At 52.0% G+C, this 25,774-nt stretch overlaps 1 protein-coding gene across 1 annotated transcript; it reads left to right on the plus strand.

Moving 5' to 3' along the window:
- Positions 1-1,073: 1,073 nt before the first annotated feature.
- Positions 1,074-25,767, plus strand: MMP23B (matrix metallopeptidase 23B). Its single transcript, XM_090023413.1, has 8 exons — positions 1,074-1,540; positions 5,432-5,577; positions 8,768-8,907; positions 13,352-13,519; positions 17,089-17,253; positions 17,808-17,918; positions 18,850-18,976; positions 19,704-25,767. The coding sequence occupies exons 1-8, from the start codon at positions 1,361-1,363 to the stop codon at positions 19,876-19,878; spliced, it is 1,212 nt and encodes a 403-aa protein (XP_089879539.1). The 5' UTR covers positions 1,074-1,360; the 3' UTR covers positions 19,879-25,767.
- The last annotated feature ends 7 nt before the right edge of the window (positions 25,768-25,774 follow it).

Consider the following 25,774-nt stretch of genomic DNA (forward strand, 5'->3'; position numbering starts at 1 on the left):
CAGTAGGAGTGTAATGTCTGTACCTGGCCTAAGTGGAAGGGTAGGGAGGGGTTAAGGAAAGTGACCCTGCCTTTACTGAAGGGACATCTTCAAACTGCTGCCAAGGCAAACTGCCTTGTCCACAGCAAACCCAGTTGTGAAGGCTCTGGGACTGTGCTGCGCTGGTAAGGAAACCAGGGGTGCGGCACAGAGATCCTTCTGCACTCAGCTGACTCACTAGTTTATAGTCACTTATTCTCCCACGCCTTGTCCTGAGACTGGTCTGGCCAAGAGCAGCCGACAGTCACGCGCTTTCTGGCTAAGAAATTCAAAAGGGGCTAGTGCTTTTTTGACAGCACAGACGCCCGTTAGAGAAGATGCTCCGTTTTGAAGCATTGTCAACTGAACCCTCGTGCAATGAGGTTTCAGATTTTCACCCAGTTGGCCATTTTTTTAAACAGTCTGCAGCTGTGCAATTGTGTTTGGTCATAGCTAGAGACTGCTTTCTGTGGCCAGACTGGGCAAAAATGTCACTTCTGTCTGCACCCTGAAGTGAGCAGCTGAAGAGACCTCTCCGAGCCCTGACTGTCTGCACAGCTGGGCCCCCTGGTTGTGAACCCTTCAGAAAAAACCTACTAGACCCTTCCGGCATTCCCCGTCTGTGTTGCTCTCACTATCAAACTCCCAGATCCCCATTAAAAAAAAACCCCAAAGAGCCTGCAGGACATGAGGACCAACTTCCACTGAGCAGGGAGTTACTGTTTACTTTTGTGAACTTGCTCACTGAAAACCTCTGCAGCAAAGACGTCCATGTGGCCTTCAGCCTAGCAAGCTCATTTTTCACCCTGCTCCCAGAGACAGCCTCTGACAAATGCCTGCTCTCCTAGCCTTCAGCATCCCCTAATGAAGCGTTCCAAGCCCATGAGGCCGGCTCCTGGATTACTTTTTTCTTTCTTCCCTCCCCTTCCCCCCTCCCCACCAAGATTTTTTCATTACATAAAGCTGACAACCACAGAGCTGCCCCGTGCTGACACTCTGCTACTCCAAGGAGTTCATGGCCATCCCAGCTTGCTTCACTTTGCTGTTTCTCCTCCCGCAGCCCTGAGCTTGCAGCTTCAGTAACATGATCCTGTCTGGCAGAGGCTAATAGCAGCTTTGGCACATTGGAAAGAGGCTTAATGTAAAGTCTACAGGGTTTTTTTTTTTTTTAAGAGTTTGCTGTAACTCTACCATTTCTGCACCAATTTAACAGGAATTGCAGGGCTCATCCAAACTCTCCAGCTGCAACAGTGAGCAGGACCATTGCACACACACACACACACGCTCTGCAAGCTGACTGCTTTAGTGCTCCCCTCCTTTTTTTTTTTTTTTTTTTTAATTAATGGCAGACATGGATCCAATCGAAGGAGTTTGTGCGGACAGCCCCCAGGGCTCACTCTCAGCTGACAAGGAGAAGAGCCATGGCTATAAATCCATTGTGGGCTTTTTCTGCCTTTTCCCTCTGGTGGCTTTGTTGGCTGCGGTTGGTGATCCCTTTGGAGCTGCTGCTCAGAGAAGTCAGGTAGGCACAGGACCAAATTCTCAAAGACTGGGAGTGGGGGATCAGACAACAGAGCCTGGGGGGCTCTGCCTGTGGGTGTCTGTGTGTGTTTAGAAAGCTTGTCATGTCATGTCAGGCCCTAAACCACCTGGAAATGCCTGCGTGGCTGCCTTCTCAAGGTCAGGGTCTGTATGTAGCTAGCGAGCCTCTCCCTCCTTCCTGGGGCAAAAGGCTCATCCTAGCAAGGGAGACCCTAAGACAAGTCAGAGGCTGACTCCAAACTTGAAGGATGTGGCAGATGTTTCCCCCACTGCAGCCAGCAAATGGGGACTTAGCTCAAGTCCTTGGAGTCTTTTCCCATAACATGGTATGTAGGAAAAGCCCCTGGTTTGGGGCCAAGGGACCCCCCCCATCCCTGCCTCCTCCCTCCCATCTGCAATGCAATGTGTCTAGTGCTTAGCCCTGTCCTCTCCCAGCAGAAGCAGCAGAGCTCCCTTCACTGGGAACTCCCCAGGCAGGGCTATTGGTGTGGGATGAAATGCACCCCCCCCAAAGTTGTCACCCCCCTCCCCTTGCCAGAGCATGAACAAGTCCTGCACCTACAGGGATGGCTGGCTGCAGTTGTGGTGGTGGTGGTGGCTGCTGTGTGTTTTAGAGGCATCAGTTACTGAGGTCTTTCAGAGCAGATACAAACCCAAGGGGAACTAACGTGAAGCCCTGGGGCTCAAATGAACTGATGTTAATTTTGCTGCTTATACAATCATGGAGAAGTAGGACTGGAAGGGCCCATCAGAGGTCATCTGGTCCAAACCCCTGCTCAAAGCAGGATCTGCCCCATCCCAACCACCTGTTACAAGGCCTCATCTAACTTATGCCTGTAGCTACACACTCAACCCTGCTGCAAAACTATGAGGCATATTGCTCAAAAACACCAAAAGCTCCCTAACCTGCCACAGGGGATGCGCCACGGGTTGTTAAAATGCACTTTAAAATGTGCCCCCCCCACACACACACGTCTGTACCAATGTCACCATGGGGTGATACTCCTTCCTTATGTCAAGTCTTGGGAAAGTTCCTCCCTACACGTGTGCCCCCTTCCTCTCTTTGAGCCTGGCAGTAGCACCCTTGCTTTCTTGCACAGGCGTAGGCCTGAATACCACTGCCGTGGTGGGAATAGCAACCTGTGAGTAGGAGCCTTCCCCCAGCCTGCTGCTTGGGCCCTGGCACCTATCTCTTACCTCCCACATCTGCCCCTCATTTCCTTAACATCAGGTGCTCACCTTTGCAGCCTAGGCCTCTCACCACCTGGCCCTTCCCTATGAAATGTTTCTGCCTCAAGACCAAGAGGCCGGCTCCCGGGTGGCCCATGACACCAGCCTCCATTGCCCATGCTTCATGCCTTCCCCAAAAGGCTTCCCCCTCACTGCAAACCCCTTCAGCCCCGCTCCTTACTGCTCTTCTTGGCTGACACGCCCAGACAGTACATAACAGCAGGAAGGATGGCAGTATGCTGAGGCCAGTGCCCACCAGCCTCATGGGCACGGGCTCAGGCCAGCTCTACGCTACGCCGCTGTGTCAGCAGGACTCAGACACGATCGCAACGCTAGCTGAGGAGATGTCCTGTACAGGAGGACATGTCCTGGGGGTCTGGCAGCCCACGCTATTGCCCTTTAAGCTCTCAGAGGGGCTTCAAAGGGCCTCAGCATGTCACAGAACTGCTCCTGACTGACGCCAGGGCAAGCAGGGTGTGCAATAATCAGACACAGCGGGGAGGAGGCTGACTTGCCTAGCAAAGCAGAGGCAAATCAGCTGTGACTGCTGCCCCGAGAGATCTGTGGGCCAGCAGAAGAGCAAAGCAGCCTACAAATGATTACTCCCTAATACCCTGCTTCCCGTCCTGCCTGAGCCCCAGTGTGGCAAGGGGCTCAGACACTGCTGTGCCCAGCCAGCAGAGCAGGGTTGCTCATATGCTGGGGAAATGCTCCTTCAAGCTGCTGAAACAGCAGTCTCCCTGGCTTCAAGCAGGTCTCAGTGAATTTGAAGGGCTCCAGGGTGGGGGAAGCCTTCAGTCAAAGCAGGGACCACTCAGGCATAGTGGACTCGCATGTACATACTACCTTAACAGTGCTATGTTGGGGGGTTGGGGGAAGAAATGGGACCAGAGAAGGGACACTCCTGGAGCATTGACAGGAAAGGCTGGCGCTAGCAAACTCCCCAGGGATGTGGCTGAGCCACCTGCAAATGGCACGTGGCCATGGTCTGGTAAGAGCCAGGTTTGCAACTGGAGCAAAGGGCTCCCTCCACACCATGCTGCTAGCCATTCCTCCCCTAGGCCCCCTCAGAGTCCAGCAATTTGAAATCCCCAGCATTTGTCAGTCCATGGTGTGAAAAGTGCACCACACCCTGCCGAGGTTGCTGCCAGGTGAGGCTACAACCTGAGCTCAGAGCAAGCGGGAAACAGACTCTGCTGGCACCCGACCAGCGCAGCACGCTGGGCTGCAGAACAACAGGTCCCCGGGCCGCTGAGCACTCGGTGCGAGCTACACCTATTGCATGCCAGTGCTGGCTAGTGGCTAGCCCAAGGTCTGTCACCACCACACCCTGGGTGCTGGCCTTGCTCCTAGTACAGCTGTGTGACCATCACCTTGCTGTGCCCCCTCCCACACACAGCCAGCCCCAGCCCCAGCCCCAGCCAGGTGCAGCCCAAAGGGCACAAGGAGATCTTGCCATCCGCACGGGCAGGACTCTGAGCCTTCAGTCACTGATATTTATTGTTGCCACCTATATGATTGGTGTCACCCACTGCTTTCATGCTCCTGGTGCCACAGCCCAGGCCAAACAGGCAGGGTTTCAGCACCACGACAGGGCACAGACTTGGAGAAGGGAGATTTTGCAGCCCCAGTCCCCTACCACCCTCCACTCCCTGCCACCAAAACTGAAAGGCTTTTGTAGCTTGCTGAGCCAGGCTGCCTGCCTAACCCAATAATGGCAGGGCAGCAGCAAACTGAGGCTTGTGCTGTCTGCTTTAAAGAGGCTCCAGCATTTCCAAGGCCCCAATTTATTTTGAAGGCATTTCAGGTCCACAGTCCAGTGCCATAACGAGCACTTGCACAATGGGCCGCCTGTGACTCACGCACCCAGAACCTCGCTGCACGCTAGGGCCAGCCTGGTGAGTGCCAGCAGACGGAAATGAGCTGCGAGCTTGCCAGGCAGGGCTGCAGCAGTCCCTGAGGCTGGCGCTTCATGCCCCCTCAGTGTTGCTGAGCTCAGATGTGGTGCTCAGAGGCTGGGCTGTGCTGCACAAATCAAGGCTTCCTGCTGGAATAAAGGCCTGTGGGTGCAAGCACACTGACATGTTGCTGCCTTCCCTTGTTGTCCTGTCTGTGCACATCCCCAGAAACTGCTCCCAATAGCCAGCTCACCCCCTGCACCCTCAGGGTAGGGGCCCATGGGGACAGGGAGGCAGGCAATCACCTGCCCCAACTCAGAGCAAAGTTGCCACTGCCCTTTGGTGGCTGCTTTGCGGTGGTCAGAGTGGAGACTCCAGCCCACAGCCACCCATGCCCAAGTGCTTTGAGCTGTTTTCAGGCACGGGGGAGGTGTATGACTATGCTAGCATGGGGGGGGGACCCCAGGAGAAGGCAGGGCCCAGTGTGCATGTGTTCCCCAAAAGGCCACCTCCAGGCAGTGCCATTCATTGGGTCTAAGTGGGAGCAGTTTAGGAGCATTGCAGCTGGGCATTGCTTTACTGCACTCACCCCAGCAGCCCTAGCCCTTTGGGAGGGGCAGCCAGCACCCCACGAGATGTGCCAGCTCACAGGAGACCCAAGCCCCACGTGCCCCAACCCAGGTAGCTTTGGGCAGGCCGCACACACCCCATCGCCACATCTGACCTCTTGTTTGTCTTTTAAGGAAGACGCCACATTGCCTCTTTTTGGCGGGTGGCACTCACCGGATCGTCCCGGCTCAGCTCTCCCACCCCGCCCTGCTGTGCGGAGACGACGTTACACCCTCACGCCAGGGCACCTCAAGTGGGACCACTTCAACCTGACATACAAGTAGGCATGCGCTGATGCCATGGGGCTATGCTGTCTGTATGGCCTTGAAGCTTGAAATGCCCTTGATATAGTTGCAGTCTGCTAGGGTTGGGCAGCATGCAGGGGGGGGTGAGGCCAGGGCGAGTGGGGGGACGAGGCTTTCTCAGAGCAACGGCACATGCAACCCCCTGTGTTACACATTAGCAGCACTGCAGTGCCAGGTGCCCACGGTCCATGCTATGGCTCACCAAGCACACGCTCCAGACAGGGTGCTATACTGCAGGAGATCTGCTGTTTGCTAAAGCTGCCAGGACTGCCAAATTCGTAGGGACTATCCTGCAGATCAGGAGTGGATTCTGGGTTGAAACATCTGGGCAAAAGGTGGAGTCAGGCATCTGCTCAGTGCAGCGTGTGGCAGCTTAGCCTGGGTGGGATTTCGGAAGGGGGCTCCACCTTGGCCTAACACTCCGGTCAGTGAAGGGGCTGGTAACACTCTCCTGGGTTTCAGTGAGAACAGCACTAAGTGCCAAGTGCTTTTGAAAACCCCGCTACAGACGCCCTCTTTTGCGTCCAAGCCCAGGGGTTCTGCAGGGCGTTCGACTCACGCAGCGCAGCCCTTTGGCGTCGGGGGCGACTTCCATGCCCCTGGCTGTATCGCTTGTGCACAAACACTCGAGTCCAGAATGTTTCATGGGTTCATGCCATGGGCTGCAGTGTAACCTCAGATGCAGCTGCATTTCAGTGGCACAAGAGCGATTTAAGCTTCTGGAGGAGGTGAGGATGGAAACAGGACAAAGTGAAAGTACAGTGGTAGCATTTTCTTTTGTGAAATAAGCAGCCTTCTGCCTACACCTGCCGTGGCAGCCAAAAGATAAGGGGCCTAAATTAACACTGTGATAAGCTAGTGCTGTTCCTTTGATGTGCTGGCATTGGACCAGATTGGCACAGTACAGCAAGCGTGCCCATGGGCAGCCTACATCCCCCATACGTACTTGGTCCCTGCTCAGACGGCGTCCCCCACAAAAAGCATCCCAGGAGCTGTTTGTGCCTCTCAGGGAAGCTACAGTGCACTAGACAACGCCACTTGTTGGCTGGCTCCAACACACAGCCGGCACAGGGCAGGGAGTATGCCTAAGGACACGTGCTGGAGCTGGTCCAGAAGTAGCGGGAGCAGCAGGTGCAACCACGCTGTCCTGGTAAACCCCAGGCAATGAACCCAGCAGCCGCTTGTGGTTTGCACTTCCACATTGGCAAGCATCCTTGAGGTAGCTGAAGAAAGGCCCATTGTCCATGCCCTTGGAGAGAGGGGGTCACCCCCTCCGTCCCTGCTCCCCCACTCCTGCTCTCCTGGCAAGCCAGAGGTCACTCCAGGCATGGCACAGCCCTTTTAAATACACACAGACACATTTCCCCACCATGCATGTGCACATGTGCATGCATACACACAAGATTGTACAATGAGGGTTGGCCCTGGCAGCAGGGAATGCCTATGGCAACTTTTGCACTGCATTAGGAAGGGTCTTCTGCTGAGATTGTGGGGGTTTTCTTCCTACCTCATCCCCCACCCCCTCAGCAGGGAGCCCGGCACAGCCCAGCTCTGAAATAGCTGAGAAAGCTAGCCCACTAGGCTGGGTTTGCTGTTCGAGTGGGGAAGAGGGGACATTTCTGGCTGTCTGGGTCTGTGGGCTTCACAGCAAGCAGTGAGTCCTTCCAGCACAGACACAGAGCAAGGCTGCCTCCTGCATAGCTGGAAGTGGGGCTGAGTGGGCATTTCAGCCTCCAAAGCAGGCACTGTCTGTATACAGCCCCTGCCTCAGCTCCCTGGTCAGAGCCTCAGCTCCCTCCATCAGCTGCACAAGCAGCCCCTTGTAACCAGCATGTGTTCCCCCACCCCGGTGCCTACAGAGACCCCCAAGGAACGTTATCACGTTCCCAGGGGCAGTTGGGGGGGTCCCATTTTTCATGAGCTCAGTGAATCAGACTAGTGAGTAACAAGCAAGCTGATACTAAGTCATCAGCTCCCCCCGGGCTGTGCTGGGACAGAGCGAGACCTATGGCACAATCAAGAAACAACTGGGTTTGATGAGAACACGTCCGTGCCAGGGACCAGCTTCCTCATCAGCTACTTGTGAGGCTGCCTGGGCATCAGCCTTCGCTGCAGTGCGTGCAAACTGCTCTAAGCCAGCTCCAACCCAGAAAAGTTGCCACAGGACAAGCAGCAGCTCTGCTGGCTGGTTTGCCCTTGAGTGACTATGCCTCGGAGTGGGGACCAGTGTCTGAAATTCCTCTATGCAGAAAAGCCCTTAATCCAGGGGTGGCCAACTTGCAGCAGGCATGCCATGAGTGGCATGAGTAGCCTCTGCATGTGGCACAGAGCAAGTCAGGGAAGGGACAGGCAGCACAGGGGCAGAAGGGGTACAAAGCAGAAAGCAGAGCAGCACCTTGGGCAGGGAGCAGAAAGCAGGGAGCAGAAAGCAGGTAGAGCAGCAGATGAATCAGGAGGCTCAGGACAGAAAGCAGAGCAGCAGCTCAGGCAGGGAGCAGAGAGCAGAAAGCAGAGCAGCAGATTGGGAAGGGGGATGGAGGCACTTGGTGAGGGTGCAGAGCTCATTTGTGGCACATCTGCCAAAAAAGGTTACCCTACTGCCTTGGTCCATCTCCAGGTAACATGGCTTCTTGCAGGAGCAGCAATTTCTTTATGTGATAAATAGGCCCTTCGCTTCAGGCTTGCCAGGTGTTTTTGCCACTGCATTAGTGGGATACTATCCTGCACCATCTGTGGTGTGTGTTTGCAGGAATTACTTCATCTACTACTGAAAGCAGCTGTTTCTGGGGTGGGACATGAGCATCTGAACAACAGTGCAGCACCACGGGGAGAAAACAAAGCACGCTTATCCAATAACCCCTAGTACAGGGTCTTTAAAGACCAAGAATCCAGTACCACCTACTGGGATACGGGTGAGGATGCCGGTAGTATATAGGGCACTGCAGGGAACCCACCAGACCCTGCTGATCACCCTGCTAACCCATAACAAGCCTGCTCTAAGCCTGTGCAAGCTTCTCACATAGGCTGTGGCTGAGGCTTGGAGCCCATAGCAAAGTCCCTGGAAAATTCAGGACCGAGGCCACTGCAGGCACCCCCCCAGGGACCAGGTAGTGGGCAGCACAGGCTGGCCCAGGCACACGTTAATGTGGCACCGTGTTTCTCCAGAATCCTGTCCTTCCCCCGCAACCTCATCAACAAGAGCGACACGCGCAAGGGGCTGGCGGCTGCTTTCCGCATGTGGAGCGAGGTGTCCCCGTTCAGCTTCAAGGAGGTGTCACCGCGCACAGCCAGCGACCTGAAGATAGGTATGGCCCTGAGGTCCCCCATGCCCCTATGCTGAAGGAGCACCCCAGCATGGCAGAGGGCCGACTGGCACATCTCAACGCCTGGTTGTGCAGCTTCCAGGGCTCCTCCCAGTGCCGCAGCTGGGCTCGTTCCTGGTATAGTAGAGACTGATCCACACCCCCGTGGCTGGTGCTGCAGGTGTCCCAGGCTCACTCGGCACCTGGCCTGCCCCTAGGAGAGGCTCTGCAGTGTAGAGGCAGCAAGGGAAAGGGTGATGGTACCTAGCACTTCCCTGCTGGGAGCTCCCACTGCACACAAGCAGGCTCTAGCCCCTGGTCAGCATGTGTCCTAGCGGGAGGAAGAGCTCTGCGCAGTCCCTTCCTGCGGGCAGCTCCTCATGCCCTGCCTTGTTAATCCTTGCCCTTCCCACGTGTTGGTGTCACGCCTGGCCGCATTGCCCTTGCACGATGCCAGCCCTCACGCTGAGGCGGCTTCTCCTCCTCTCCCTCTCGCTCTTCACACCGTTCTGTAAAACCTCGCTGTACCGTGTCCCTTCCCCACCCTCTCAGCAGCCTCGCCAGGTGCCTTGCTGGTGCACTTGGCCCTGAACAAACTCAGGCAACTTTTAATCCCAGATCATCTGCTTAGTCTCCGCTGTAGCTACAGTTCCTCCAGCGATTTGAGGAGAGCTCAACATTTCCCGTGCAGACTGTGGTGTTTGCAAGGTAACCAGCAAAGTTACCATTGTTTCACAACATTGTGTGACAACCCACAAGCATATACTCTGCTTTCCCATGGCCTAAAAGGACCATGCTGCCACATCTGAGGTCCAGGGCGTCCCTGTGAGCACCTTATTAAGAGGCATCCTGTTACCTGGGGCATGGTTACTACAGAACCAGGAACAAATCACTGAGCCTCTCAGGATCATTACTAATTAGATTTAAAATAGGGATAATACTTAGCTTTCAGAGGTGTCTATAAAGAGCGTTGAGCCCTGTGCATAGAAGGTGTTTGCAGGTGAGACATAAAAGCACGGGCCTAAGTAGAGGAAGCTCAGCTTAGCATTTAAAGGATGAGCTGGGTTCTAATGGCAGGGCTTTGCATAGGGCTGTAGCATGTCTCAGCCTCAACTTCCAAGCATTTTACAAGTGAGAAACATACTGGTCTTTCCCAGTTTATGAGTTGAGAAATCAAGGCACAGGGAGAGGAGGTGGCCTTGCCTCTAAAGCGATGGCTGTGTCAGCAGAGACCAGCCGCACCGAGCATCAATCCCACCCCTTACCCACCCAGATCTGTCATCCTTCTCCCAGCCCTCCAGAGAGTAGTGAACAAAGCTGTCAAGAATGGAGGAGGATCTATGGAGTTGAAAAGCAAGAGCAATGATCATCCAACATGCACTGGCTGCCCTAAGCTCTTTGCTGGGTTGCAGGAGGGTGATTTTTGACTGGGGTGGGTTAGATTTTTGTAGGCCTACTAAGTGCTTCAAAAAAAAAAAACCTGAAAGCAGGAGGCAGAGCTGTTGCACTGGGACTAGGCCGTGGTTTCAGGCACTGAAGACAGAACATAGGTGGGACCCAACACATGAGCTAGACCAGGACTTCTTAAGTTGGCTCATGGAGGTAGTGAGGTCAAAGGACGTGGTCATCATGGGGGACCTGAACTTCCCGGACATCTGCTGGGAAGAGCAGTCAGCCAGGTCTGACCGCCCACGTAGGTTCCTAGCCCAAGTGCAGGACCTCCGTCTAACCCAGGAGGTGCCCAGCCCCACCGGGGGAAACGCCTTGTTGGACCTGGTGCTGGCCACGGGCGACGACCTGGTGAGGGGGCTGCGGGTGCTTGACCACCTGGGCAACAGCGATCATCGCCTGCTGGGCTTCACCATCCAGCGCAAGGTGGCAAAGGCCAGCAGCAAGGCAGCAGCCCTGGACGTCAGGAGGGCCAACTTCACTGAGCTAAGGACAATAGTTGGGGAAGCGCTGAGGTCCCGGGGGGGAGGGGAGCCAGGTGTCCAAGGAGAGTGGTTGCTCCTCAAGGAGACGATCCTCCAAGCCCAAGGGAGGTAATCCCAACACGGACCAGAGGGAGCAGGAGGGCACACAAGCCCCCGTGGCTCACCATAAGCATCCGGGAATGTCTCCTAGCTAAAAGGGAGGCGCACACCCAATGGCAGGGAGGGGCCATCCCCAGGGAGGACTATTCTGCAGTTGCTCAGGGGGGCAGTCAGGAAGGCCAAGGCAGAGATGGAACTGGGGCTAGCTTCCCGGATTAAGGACAATAAGAAGTCCTTTTTTAAATACATAGGGGGCAAAAAAAATGGTACCAGGTAACATGGGGCCGCTGCAAGACACACTAGGAAATCTGGTCGTTGCATCTGACATCAAAGTTAACCTATTTAACAATTTCTTTGCCTCCATTTTCCTGAGCAGGGACCAGATCAGCCCCACCACCGGGCCCCCCTCAGGCCCCAGGGGAGGCCACCCAGGCCCAGGGTCAGGGAGGATCTAGTTAGGGAGCATCTGGAGGGACTGGATGTATTCAAATCAGCTGGTCCGGATGATCTCTACCCGCAAGTGCTGAGGGAATTGGCTGAGGTCATTGCGAGACCCCTGGCACGGCTGTACGAGCACTCGTGGTGCTCTGGTGTGGGGCCAGACGACTGGAAGAAGGCCAACGTGGTCCCCATCTTCAAAAAGGGGAGGAAGGAGGACTCGGGGTACTATAGCCCAGTTAGCCTTACCTTGATCCTGGGCAAACTTTTTGAGAGAATTATTCTGGCGCACGTCCACGAGGGGCCAGCGGGGGAGGTCATGCTTAGGGGCAACCAGCACGGGTTCATCAGAGGCATGTCCTGTCAGACCAACCTGGTGGCCTTCTATGACCAGGTCACCAAGTCCTTAGATGCAGGGGTATCTGTAGACATAGTCTTTCTGGAAGGCCTTCAACACTGTCTCTCACCCCGTTCTCATTAAGAAACTGGGGGGCTGTGGTGTAGACACCCACACAGTCAAATGGGTCACCAACTGGCTGGAGGGCCGCACCCAGAGGGTGGTGGTGGACGGGTCATTTTCAACCTGGAGGGACGTGGGCAGTGGGGTCCCGCAGGGCTCGGTCCTTGGGCCCGCACTGTTCAACATCTTCATCAGTGACTTGGACGAGGGGGTAAATAGCACCCTGTTCAAATTTGTTGATGACACTAAGGTGTGGGGGGATGGGGGTATGCTAGAAGGGAGCAATAGGCTACAATTGGACCTAGACAGGTTACAGGGGTGGGCGGATGAGAATAGGATGGGATTCAACACAGACAAGTGCAAGGTGCTGCACCTGGGGAGGAAGAACCGGCACCATACCTACAGGCTGGGAACTCCCTTCTCGTCAGGGCAGAGGCGGAAAAGGATTTTGGAGTCATCATTGATGCCAAGATGAACATGGGCCGGCAGTGTGGGGAGGCAGTAAGGAAGGCCAACCGCACCTGGTCATGCATCCACAGATGCATCTCGAGCAGGTCCAAGGAGGTGATCCTCCCCCTCTATGCGGCACTGGTCAGGCCGCAGCTGGAGGACTGCATCCAGTTCTGGGCGCCGCACTTCAAGAGGGATGTGGACAGCATGGAGAGGGTCCAGAGGAGGCCACCTGCATGGTCAGGGGACAGCAGGGCAGGCCCTATGAGGAGAGGCTCCGGGACCTGAACCTGTTCAGCCTCCACAAGAGAAGGCTGAGGGGGGATCTTGTGGCCTGTTATAAACTAGTCGGGGGGACCAGCAGGCATTCGGGGAGTCCCTGTTCCCCCGAGCACCGCCAGGGGTGACCAGGAATAACGGTCACAAGCTGGCAGAGGGTAGGTTTAGGTTAGATATCAGGAGGCACGACTTCACGGTCAGGTCGGCTAGGGTCTGGAACCAACTTCCAAGAGAAGTGGTGCTGGCTCCTACCCGGGGGGGTTTTAAGACAAGGCTAGACGATCACCTGGCCGGGGTCATTTGACCCCAGTACTCTTTCCTGCCATGGCAGGGGGGTCGGACTCGATGACCTGCTCAGTACTCTGCCAACGCTACCTACTATGAAACATCAGGCTATAGGTGCTGAGGCCACACAGCGGTTAGGGGTTAGCATCTGATCACATCCCTGCATCACTTTTTAAATCAAGCAGAAGTTTCCCCATGCCCTTGTAAGATCAAGTTTTTGCTCAGTGTTGTGAACCACACGTCTTTCCTGACATGCAGCTTAACTTGTTTCCTTTGGACAGCTCTCAATCCAAAGTCACCACAAATACTTCTCCACTGGACACAGTTCATTTTATTCGTCCCTCATTTTGTTGGCATTTCTTTTCTTGTATCTGGAGGATGGCAAACATACAGGTTGTAGGCTAAATCCCTTGGGAACAGGCACCGTGGTTAGTACCCAGCTTATGTGCGTCTGTGTTCTGGATATTCTGACTCACTTCGCTTTATGCACCATCGTTCACAGGTTTCTACTCCATCAATCATACTGACTGCCTGCAGTCACTCATCCACCACTGCTTTGACGGGACCACAGGAGAGCTCGCCCACGCTTTCTTCCCACCTAACGGAGAAATCCATTTTGATGACCATGAATACTGGATATTAGGAAACACACGGTTCAGCTGGAAAAAGGGTAACTACAGTGGCCCAGAGCAGGTCTAATGCTTGCAAGAAGTTTGTGCGTTCCCCGGTGATGCTAATTACCCTTCAAAAAGGCACAAGGTTCACAGGCACATATGCTAAAGGGATCTAGTGGTAGGGATGGGGGGGACCCATCATGACATGGACTCCAGATCCAAACTTCCTCCTAATCCGGGGGGGGTTAATGTAGATGTTGGTATTATGGAGGTGCAATCTGTGCCTTAAGCCCTAGATGTTGGTATTATGGAGGTGCAATCTGTGCCTTAAGCCCATAGAAATCATTTGCTTCTAACCAATCCAATACTACATCTGACGGCACAACATTCGGATGCAATCAGACACATATCAAATGTATTTCTGTGATGGCCCATCCTGTTCATTCAAGCCTGCAGAAGATGCTTCTGACTACAGTCTATTTTTCCCCGTGCATAGAAGGCACTGACGAACCCACTGCCAGCTGGATTACTTTGATAGGCACTGGCCCAGCAGGACAACAGTAGGGGTAAGGAGAGGCACTGCTGACTTTGTGAAGCTAGGAGGGGATGGGATTCAGACAATTCCTGCTTTATCCAAGTTTCACTTCTGTAAGGAGAAAACCCTACCACTTTCACCATGCCAAGGGTTGCCTCTGTTCTGACAGCCCTGTTCCCCTAAGGTGAGAAAGACTTGGCCCTGTGCTTTAATGCGGAGGCAGATTTTCTTTCGCCCCACATTGAGGCGCACAAGAAGCTTTCTGCATTCTCCAAAGTTGCCGTCACGAGCCTGTGCTCCAGCTGTGGAATATTCCAGGGCTGGTGGCAGCTCCAGCTGCTCCTGAGTAACTCAGTGGGCTCCAACCCGTCTAAATGATTGGGACTGGCTTTGGCCCAAGCAGCTGCATTATCTCTGGGAGAGGCCACATTACGGTGCTCTTGGCATGGCTGTTTACATTTTTGCTGTCCTCTGCAACAGGCTTTGCAGCATGGATGGTCATTTTCAAGCTTGTGGGCACCTAAAAATGTCTTTGTTAATGGTGGGGGGGGTTTCAAAAAAGTAATGTCTAAACTGACACTAAATTGCAAGCAGATGGCTCCTGGCTAAGGAGCAAACTCAGCACAGTTCAAAAAGCAAGCTCAATAGTTCTTTGAAGTTTGGCTTTTTTTCCTCTTGACCAAAAAAAGGGTGGGGATAGGCGAAAGCCTCAGCCATGGATCTCACGCCCTTACTTTGTGTGCGTGTGGAAGATGCAAGGTTTATACATATATTACATACATGTGCATGGGTGTAGACCTATATGCCAACATTTCTAAAGTGATGAGTGATTTGGGGTATGCAAATACAGACAGCTTATAAGGGACCCATCGACCGTGAAAGAGATACTCTGATGTTCCTGAGAATCAGGCCCTGTGAAGGTGCCATTGGGGCTGGAGCCCAAATCACTAGTCACTTTTGCAGAGACTGAACACGCATTTTCCCCTTCACAGAAATGAAAATAGCTAGTTTGCTTCTCTGCATTATACCATGTTGCTAGGAATAATTACATTCAAGGTGGGAATTTGCTTTTTGCTATGAGGGGCAGCTCCACGCAGGGAAGATTTACTGGGCTGTTAAATAATTGTCAAAGGAAAGCTAGGAAGCCCAGCACCAGCAGCATCCCTGACTGAACAAAGCGCTAGAAATAACTCTGTAGCAGCAGGAGGAAAGACGAGGGATTCATCTGCACCTAGGCAGATGCATGCACTGTAAGAGTGCATAACCTGCTCATTAGGTGAACTTCCCTCCTTGAAATAGCAGGGCTATTTCAAACATATTTACCTTCCCAGGGCAAGGATTGTTGGTTTCTGTAGACTTTTATTTTAACCTACTGCAATATGCTACATATGCTTACAGCTCTCTAGAAACCACAAACTGTATAAGTATGCGCTTTCTAATGCCTCAGCTCAGACATCAGGATTGTGAAACCAGTAGAAGAAAAGAAAACTCAGCTGTAATCTAGAAGGACTTGGAAGAACTCTCCTTGCCTCTGAAAACACCAAGAGATAAAAGCTAGACGGGTGGGTGGGGGGACAGGATCAAAACCTCTGAGGGACTAATAGCAGGAAAGACTGGCCTTAAAGCAAGGATAGCAATATATGGCGCGGAGAAAGCAGGAGAGACTGCCCATTTCACATCATCCACTAACATATTTGTATCTGGAAAAAAAACCTCCCAGCCAAACCCTGAATTACAAGCCGAGTGCATTCCATGGCTCAGTGTGATAACGATAATAAAAATCAGACCTCCAGTTTTCACGGCTGTTTGCTAACACACTTACGCCAGCAGACTGTAGACCTACCCACTGGTCATTTATTTCACTAGCTTTTGTTTTTCTGAAAACAACTACTGGGCTCAGCCTGGAGAGTTTGCAAGGGATAGAAGAGGGAAGTATTTACCAAGAAGTTGGTCCAAACCCAAGAGACACCAGCAGGGCGACAAGAAGTGTCCCAGTACTTGACTCGGGCATTGAAATGGAAGTGAAAATCAGAGATGTTAGTTATCTGGATAGCAATTATACTCCTTCAACAGCGGTTTGAGAAATGGCCAGAAGAAAGGATGCTTTCGTGCCAGGGAGTCCCATTGAATTTCATAGACGTTAGGGGCTGGAAGGGACCTCATGAGATCATCGGGTGCGGCCCCCTGCCATAGGCAGGAAGTCAGCTGGGATCAAGTGACCCCAGCAAGAAAAATGTCCACGTGTTTTTTGAACGACTCCAGAGTAGGTGCTTGCACCACCTCTGGGTGGAGCTTGTTCCAGACCCATGACGCTCGCACCGTAAAGACCTTTAAATTTATCGATCAGTGAAGCAAATTCACAAACAAGGCTGTCTTTCCACAAGAGCTGCCCTAGCTCAACAACGAACGGTTGGGCTGGATGCAGCAATTGTTGCCCAAGATCCCCTGGCCTGTGTTTACACAAGAGTCATGCTCCTTTTGAGTCATCCTCCTGTTTAAAACCCCTCTCTGCTCCCAGCAGTCTCTAAGCTGCTACAACGAAGCTTCGGGTCAGCTCTACAGTTTGAGGGACTGTAAACTGCAGCAAGACAAAAATCACAAGCTGTCCTCAAGTGTAGGTAGGGCCTGTATAAGCCAAGCTGTTTTCGGTGAGCAAGCGCTGCTTGATGAACAAAGTCTTCCAACTAATGGCCTTGTCCTGAACGGTAGGCCTGTGCGAACGGTCATTTCCCAGTCACAGGGCAATGCTGTGGGAATCAAATAGCTGAAAGCTGCCAGGAAACGTAGGCTTTGTCATGCCGGTTTTCTGCCCCAATTCCAGACATAAATGTGCCTGCATCAGCGTCGATTCAAAACTGCCAGCTGACTCAATGCTTGAAGTCGGGAAGAAATCAGGTTTGCTCACCGGGACCAGCACAGCTACATGGGAGCTGAGACTGGTGTAGACGCCTGGCATAGGCCCCTCCATTCCTAGCAGTTGCTCTCAGATCTCCAAACACTTCCCAGCCGGCCCAAGCTTGCTGTTACGCAGGCAGGTGAGCAAGCAGAACCTCAGTGTACAGCTTCTGTCGCTGCTGTTTTCCCTGCCAGGTGTATGGCTTACGGACCTGGTGCACGTTGCAGCTCATGAAATCGGACATGCCCTGGGGCTCATGCACTCCCTCAACACAGATGCCCTGATGCACCTCAATGCTACTTTGACTGGGAAAAAGGCCATCTCCCAGGATGAAATCTGGGGCATGCACAGGCTCTACGGTGAGTGAGGAGAGTCAGTTCCCCATTGTGGCACTTTGGACTGGTGGGCCAGGAGACACTATCCCGTGTCTGCCATGCTCAGCGCTGCATGGGGAGGGACTAGAACAGGCCAACAGGAAGGCAGAAACTGCATGCCTGTCACTCACTCTCTTGGGGATCCTGGGGAGGGAAGGGGGACAAGGTGCATTAGAGCAACGGATTGAGACAAAACCAACCTGGAGCAGTGGGGAGCTGTGGGCACTGGGCCTCCAGAACTGCACAGACCCCTCAGCCAAGCCAGAACTTGGCACATGGCTGTAAAGGGGGTCAAAACTCAGCTGCTGCAAGCTGTTGCTGCTCCCTTGGTGTCAGTCGAGGCTCTGATCAGCACTCGCTGCACTGTTAGTACAAAAACTCAGCCCCTTTCGGACTCCTGCCCTGGCCCCTAACCTTACAGTGCAGAATGACATCTCCAGCTTTGACAGTAGGGCCCAATGTCACCCTTCACCTAGCACTTTCACTCCAGGAACAGCTGGCGCCTGTCCCTTTAACACCATGTCCCCTTCTGCCCCCAGGCTGCAAGGACAGACTATTTGTGTGTCCAGCGTGGGCTAAGAAAGGTTTCTGCAAGACCCGCCAGAAGATGATGAAGAAGCAGTGTCCATCCAGCTGTGATTTCTGCTATGGTATCATGCTCCACTCCCAGGACGGGGAAGAGGGCCGGGGGACAGACAGACAGGGAAGCTATGTTGAATGGCTTTAACAAACCTAAATAGGCATTAACAGGGCCCCATTCCCATCCTAAGACCTCAACTGCTAGTCAGCACCCTGCCAAAATCAAGTGCCAGGAAAGGGGCCAGACTCCACGGACCTCAGGGCCCATTTCCCAGAGTCTGGGAAAGCCTGTTGTCCTGGTCCAGCTTCTAAAACCCCTTCAGCCTCCTGGCTGCATGCTCAGGTGAGCTAGACTCACCTTTGTGCTGGCTAACTTCCACCAGCTCCGTATTTCACATGCTCTTTTCAAAACCTGCAGCCTGAGAACCGCTTCGTAAAACAAATTCCAGTCTGTGTCCTGCCAATCTGAGAAAAGGAGAGGAGTAAGCTCATTAACTGCAGGCTTGCTCCCTCAGCTTGGAGGAATCGATGCCAAAGGAATAGCACGGCATCAAGTCGCCCCAAATTGCATTATGTTAACAGTAACTATTTCAGAATATACTAAAAACAGCAATACCGTGCATGTTAACCTGGACTAATTGGGGAAAAAGTGCACTCAGGGTGTTTAGATGCCAAGTATTGAGATCACAACTGGGCTCTTACCATGCCTTCAAACAACATGTCAGTGAAAACCATTTAATTTTACACCAGTATTTTGCCTCTGGGGATTCTCACCTGAATCCAGAAGCTAAGGATTTAAAATGAAATAAGCAGCAGCTATCGTAAGACTTGCAATAAAAGTCACAAGAGCCATGCTGCTTTTACTTGGACCACTCAGATACAGTGAGGCAGAAATGCAGAGGAAAAAACCTGGAAGACAGCACAGCTCCTTAGAAACACTGGGATTTCAAGGCTTTACAACTGGGTAAGCTGACATGACCCATTTTTTCTCTCAATGGACAGAATTCCCTTTCCCAACAATAGCTGCAACTCCTCCTCCACCTAGAACGAAAACCAAGGTCGTTCCTGAAGGCAGAAATGTCACCTTCCGATGCGGACAAAAAATTATTCATAAAAAAGGCAAAGTGTAGTAAGTGCCCTTTTACCTACTCCAAACTTTGCATCTGCATGTACAAACTCTCTTCAGCAGTTGCCTGGTCGGCTCACTGCCTTCCTCTCCCATCACGTGCATCATCTCCTTTGGGGTTCCTGGATCACGCGCCCCCCGCCAGCTTCATCGTCTTGGCTTTAGCTGTGGCTGCCTTCTCCTTTTGTTGCTTCTGGTTTTGGGCCTTACAGTTATTCTATGAAATGTACTCATATCAAGAAACACACGCGGGATAACGTCTCCCAAATCCTCTGGCCCATATTCTACAAGAAACGATGATTTCTGGCCTTAAATTTATCCATCAAATTAATACCATCTAAATTATTTCCCTGGCTGTTGCGGTGGGTAGCCCCCGAGATGACTAACTGCCAAAGATGAGGGAAACAACATCTGTTTTTCAATCGTTACCTTGGGCACAGGGCAGCCTGCTGCATGCAATCAATTTTTCCCCTACTATGGGCCTGGATCTCTCTCATGACCCCGGGAGAGAGGGAAAATATCCCAAGACCCACACTCTTCGCATGCAGAAACTTCTGCCATCTTTACCCTAGCTGTTGAGTTGACGGTGCTGCTTTAAACCTGGCATGTTCTTGCTGTTGTGACACACTTCCCCAATGCAAAGCTTACTTGTGTAGATGAATCCCCTAATGCACCAAGAATTATGCAGCACACTTCACTAATTTAGCCTATTTTTTCTCTCTTAAAACAGCTGGTATAAAGACAAGGAGCTTCTGGAGTACTCTTATCCAGGTTACTTATCTTTAAATGACGATCATATGAGCATTATTGCCAATGCAATCAATGAGGGGACCTACACCTGCATAGTAAAGAAAAAGGAAAGGATCTTGACTACCTACTCCTGGAGAATCAGGGTTAAGCAATAACAAGGACTTTGATTACTGCTACTTCTCTTCCAAATGGAAATCTCATCCGCTTTGGCATTGTACACCTGACCTTCCGCAGTGCGACTGAACCAGTCAATCAGCTGCTATCATCACTGGGGCAAGACAAACAGATCTGGGACTTGGTATTGGAAAAAAAATACTCTCTGGCAGGAGTGTAAACAGAAGGAATTTCTCTAGTGCCAGCTTGATGACAAAACTTGAGCGGTCAGACCTGGCGCCCACATGACCTTGTCAGTGGGGATTACTGCAAAACCACCAACCAAACCTTCACTGACAACAGATCAGCAGCCTGATGCTCAAGTGCGTGGCAATACTCGTACTTGTTTTGGAAACAAAGGGACTGATTTATGCTCCAGCGAGTGTCCTGATGTCAAGCAACTTCCCTTTGTGTTTAAAACTGCTCACCACAATCCCAGTCAGAGGCATTAGAGGGGTTTTTAACAAGAGCCAGATCCTTGGCTGCTTTTTCCATATACGTGCGTCATATCAATGCTGGACTAGCAAGAGAGGCAAGATCAGGTTCAAGAACAGCTTTTTGTATTAACCCATTCTCGTGACTCCAAGTATTAAATGACTAACGCAGCCAGGCTACCCATTTTTTGCTCCTCTAATTTCCCTATGCTTTGCATTCATTCCTCAGATGCCATTTCCCTCCAGCTGCAGCTTCCATCCTTTCATCAGATTACTTGTCCCCCACAAACTTTGTCAACAAGTCATGGGCATACTTCCCTAGTACTTTGCCTAGATTGAGTAAAGTCCCTCAAAAAAAAAAAAAAGAGTCATACCAGGGAAAGAAGGGGGCAGTGTTATGCATGGGCAAAACTAATTTTCCTTTACTGCATGCATCACTTGAATCTCTTCAAGTTTGGGAGTTTAGAGTATGTCATGTGACAGTCAAGTTCAATCTCAGCCTCGCTCCATTTGTTTGGACAGGAAGCCAGCTACTCCAGCACCAGCCAAAGGTCCGGCTCAAAAAGCAAGCCCTGTCATGACCATTGTTCCCTCTGCCTACAGCAAGCCCCAGGAACCCTCCTTATGCCATTGCAATACACGCCACGGCTGGTTTGGAGAGGACAGACAAACTAATCCTTTGTAGAAGCAAGAGTTAGAAAAGACCTGTCGGGTCATGCCAGCGCAGGGTTTGGCCACTGCAACAACCTGGTGAACTGACTCAAGAATTGGACTTCCCATCCGCTTCCCTTGGCCATTCCAATGTCAGATAGATCTTGCTGTTAAAACATTTTTTCCCCAGATATGCAGCCTAAATTTTCCTGTGTTCAGTTTCACCCTTTTGTATCTACTTCTCCCCGCTTCACCTTTGAGATACTGCTAAATCTTCCTCACTCTTCATGCTCTACAGACTGGAAAAGGACTCTCCCACACCTTGGCAACACCCAAATGGGGACTTCAGCAGTACAGGAATACCCATCTGCTGCTATGACCGAGGGCTCCCTCAGGCTCTCTCAGCAAAGCTGTGCTTTGTACCGGGAGAGCAGAACTTCTTCCAAGAGAAACAAGTTTTCCAGTATAAGCAGTGCTCCCGTTGTGACTGTGATTGCTCACAGCTGGCTCAGGCTCCAGGCAGGTCCCTGCCACCCACCACGGAGCCCAGGCTGCTTGCAGCAGGGGGCAGGGAGGCTGCAAGCTGCTGCACCGAGGTCTGACCCAGCTTTTTGCTGGAGGTAGGTGCACGTGCACCTCCGGGTGGGGGCTAGGGATGCACTGCCACAACAAGGACTGCGCCCCTCGCAGCTCCCCGCTCTCTGCCCCTGGTACGCCAACATCTTACAAGTCGAGGCTGGGGTCTTTTTGACATACTATCCAAAATAACGTTGCTGACCCATCTTAACCTCTCTCAAGTCAGTTCTGTCACTTTTTTCTTCTCTACGGTCTTCTAGGTTGATGGCAAGGCCATCAGCTACCTCAGCCAAGTGTCCCAACACTTTTGTATCTTCAACCCACACTGAGATTTACACTTAAAGCAGAACTGCAAGTCCCACATCTCAGTCCTCTCTTCTCCATTATTTTGCATCGGGGATCTAGAAATGGTGCAAGCTGGCTCCCACCATGCATGTTGTCTATCCACACCTTCAGCAGCAGGCTGGGTGGGGCATTGCTGTTTTCCCAGCAGCTGCTCACTGCCCGCGTGGTTTTCATTTACATTTTCTTAAGAGCCCTTAAGGTCCAATTTGACCCGGGTCAACCTCCTTTCTTCTTCCTTGTCCATATTTTAGATGGCTCCAGCTCCATTTCTCTCTCTGCCTGCCCTCACTGGTGTCTGTGATACCTCCCAAGATAAAAAAATCATGCTCTCATTTAATATACGAGATGGTTCAGCCTCTTTTTCTTGATTATGAATAAAGGTAATAAACAAAACACTGCTCCCTGACTTAAATGCATTCTTCTGCTACAAGCCACGGCTAAAGAACAAGGGAGCCACCTGAATTAGGAGGGTGAAGGGTGTGGTATAGGCAGCCAAGGAGCAAATTAATGCATGTGCTGGCAACTCTCTCAGGCCCCCCTGTTATGGAGTTCGGGAAAGACAATAACGGCATCCAGGATTTGAGGGTGTTTATACACATACTCTGGGAGTGGGGAAGAGGAGAGGCGTGTTAGAGCAGCTCTGATTGAAGTGCTCGGAGCATCTCGTGCATCAGCGTCTTGGCACTGAAAAATGGCAGCGAGGACGTTTCAACGAAAGCTCGAACAAGCTTTGCCTCAAGCACCCTCACTGCCAGCTTTCAGCACGGGGACACTGATGCACAAGACGCTGGAGTCTCCTGGAGCGCAGTAATTACAGCGCTGCAGCAGACTCAACTGATCAAGTCTGCTCCAATGTGCCACAATTGCAGTGCGTCACAGCAGCTTCGCTGCACGTGTACGGGCACCCCAAAGGAGTAGTCTAGCCAAACTCAGCAGTTAAACATGTGGCAAGCAATTCAATGACACTCAAGAACTCACCCTCAAGTCAAAACTAAGAAGAGGCCAGTGGCCGAGTAGGTGGCACAGGAGGCAGAGAAGCAGGGGGCAGGACTGATAAATCTTTACTTCTCATCCCTGCCACAGACTGCCCCCCCACATCTTGGTCACCACTCAGAGGATGGTGGGTGAGGAACCGCAGGAAGTGGCTCCATGGCTGAAGAGGGGAGCATCCGCATAGTAGTAAGCCATCAGCCCTGTTGTTAGCCTGCCCAGGGCTCAACACAAAACCCGTGTCCGAATCACAATATTAACCTCAAAATCACTGGTTCTGTAGTTATCAAAAGAAACTTCTGAGAAAGAAGCAGACCTCCCAAGGCTAAAAAGAAAGGCCTACAAAGGATGGAGGATGGGATTCACCTCCAAGGAGGATTATTCTGCACTGGTCCAGTCCTGCAGGGAGCAAACCAGGAAAGCCAAGGCTGTGACTGAACTCCAACTAGATTTGAGCATCAAGGACAATAAAAAGTCCTTTTTCAGATATGTAGGGAGCCGGAGGAAAAGCAAGGGCAACATTGGACAGCTGACAACTGACCCCCAGGAAAAAGCCAACCTATTAACTGAGTACTTTGTGTTGGTCTTTCATCAGTCCCAGAGGACGCCCATGCCCACTATGGGACAGGGAGGTCTGGGTGAGGGAGACCCTCTGCCCTCTATCAATAATGACTTCATGAAGGAACACCTTGAGAAGCTGGATACCTTCAAGTCAGCCGGCCCTGACAACCTGCACCCCAGGGTACTCCAGGAGCTGGTGAGCGTCATAGCCCAGCCCCTGGCACGGGTCTTCAAGAGCTCCTGGCACTCTGGTGTAGTGCCTGAAGACTGGAAGAAGGCCAATGTGGTGCCGATCTTCAAGAAAGGGAGGAAAGTGGATCCAGCTAACTATAGGCCCATCAGCCTGACTTGTATCCCAGCGAAGATCTTAGAAAAGTTTGTTAAAGAGGCCATCCTTAATGGACTGGCTGATGCCAACATCCTGAGGGATAGCCAGCACGGGTTTGTCGTGGGTAGGTCTTGCTTGACCAATCTCATTTTCTTCTACAACCAGGTGACCTATCACCTGGACAAGGGAGAAGAGATTGATGTTATATATCTTGACTTCAAAAAAGCCTTCGATCTGGTATCCCATGATCACCTCTTGGCGAAACTGGCCAATTGTGGCCTTGGGTCCACCACGATCCAGTGGCTGGGGAATTGGCTCCTTTTAGGGTAGTAAAAGATGGAAGTCACTCATCATGGTGTCCTGTGACCAGTGGGGTCCCCCCAAGGCTCTGTCCTTGGACCCATATTGTTCAACATAGAATCAGTGAGTGGGAAGGGACCTAGACAGATCATCTAGTCCGACCCCCTGCCATGGGCAGGAAGGAGCACTGGGGGCGGGAGGGGTCATAAGACCCCAGCCAGGTGCCTGTCCAGTCTCCTCTTGAAGACCCCAAGGAAGGTGAGAGCACCACCTCTCTGGGAAGCCCATTCCAGGCTCCGGCCACCCTTACAGTGGAATAGTTCTTCCTAATATCTAACCTAAACCTGTCCTCCCTCAGCTTGTGGCCATTGTTCCTGGTGACTCCAAGGGGGGCCCTGGTGAACAGACTTTCCCCAAGTCTCTGTTGCTGGCCCCTGATAAGGTTGTAGGCAGCCACAAGATCATTAACGATTTGGATATTGGAGTCAGCAGACTGGCCAAGTTCGCCGATGACACCAAACTCTGGGGCAAAGCATCCACACCAGCAGACAGGCTCAGCAAATGGGCGGACAAGAATCTGATGGTGTTTAACACTGAAAAATGCAAGGTTCTCCACCTTGGGAGGAAAAACCTGCAGCATCCTCGTAGGCTCAGCAGTGCTACGCTGGCTAGCACTACGGGAGAAAGAGACTTGGGGGTCATCATTGACCACAAGATGAACATGAGCCTGCAATGCAATGCTGCGGCTAGTAAAGCAACTGAAATGCTGGGTTGCATCCATAGATGCTTCTCAAGCAAATCCCGGGAAGTCGTTCTCCCCTTGTACTTGGCTTTGGTGAGGCCGCAGCTGGAGTACTGCGTCCAGTTTTGGGCTCCACAATTCAAAAAGGATGTGGGGAAGCTTGAGAGAGTCCAGAGAAGAGCCACACGCATGATCAGAGGTCAGGAAAACAGACCTTATGATGACAGGCTGAGAGCCATGGGGCTCTTTAGCCTGGAAAAGCGCAGGCTCAGGGGTGATCTGATGGTCACCTATAAGTTTATCAGGGGTGACCACCAGTTTCTGGGAGAACGTTGGTTCACCAGAGCGCCCCAAGGGATGATGAGGTCAAACGATCATAAACTACTGCAAGACCGTTTCAGGCTGGACATAAGAAAGAATTTCTTTACTGTCCGAGCCCCCGAGGTCTGGAGCAGCCTGCCATCGGAGGTGGTTCAAGCACCTACATTGAACACCTTCAAGAGTAAATTGGATGCTTATCTTGCTGGGATCTTATGACCCCAGCTGACTTCCTGCCTGTTGGGCGGGGGGCTGGACTCGATGATCTTCCAAGATCCCTTCCAGCCCTAATGTCTATAAAATCTATGAAAAGCTGCTTTTGATATCCAGACCAAATGAGAAGAATTTTGATTTGATCTGAATACCAAACAAGACCTGAATTTCTAAAAGCCAGCAAGTAAGATGTTAAAGTATTTCAGGTCTCCTTTGAACTATGAAAAAATGTCCAACCCAACTTCCTGCCACGCTGCATGCCCTGGGGATTATCTGTTTCCTATTGCCTGATTTTGACGCTGAGAACACATCACCAAGGTGGTAATACATCCGTATATGGAATAAAGTTAAATTTCACATGTATCATTATGTTTTAATTACTCTCACAAGAATAAATTGTAACAGTTAATAGCACTGCCAATAGTCTATCATGGCCTTTC

The sequence above is a fragment of the Crocodylus siamensis genome, chromosome 12, assembly GCF_052110815.1.
Source record: "Crocodylus siamensis isolate JL-2025a chromosome 12, ASM5211081v1, whole genome shotgun sequence".
In the NCBI taxonomy this organism is placed as follows: Eukaryota; Metazoa; Chordata; order Crocodylia; family Crocodylidae; genus Crocodylus; species Crocodylus siamensis.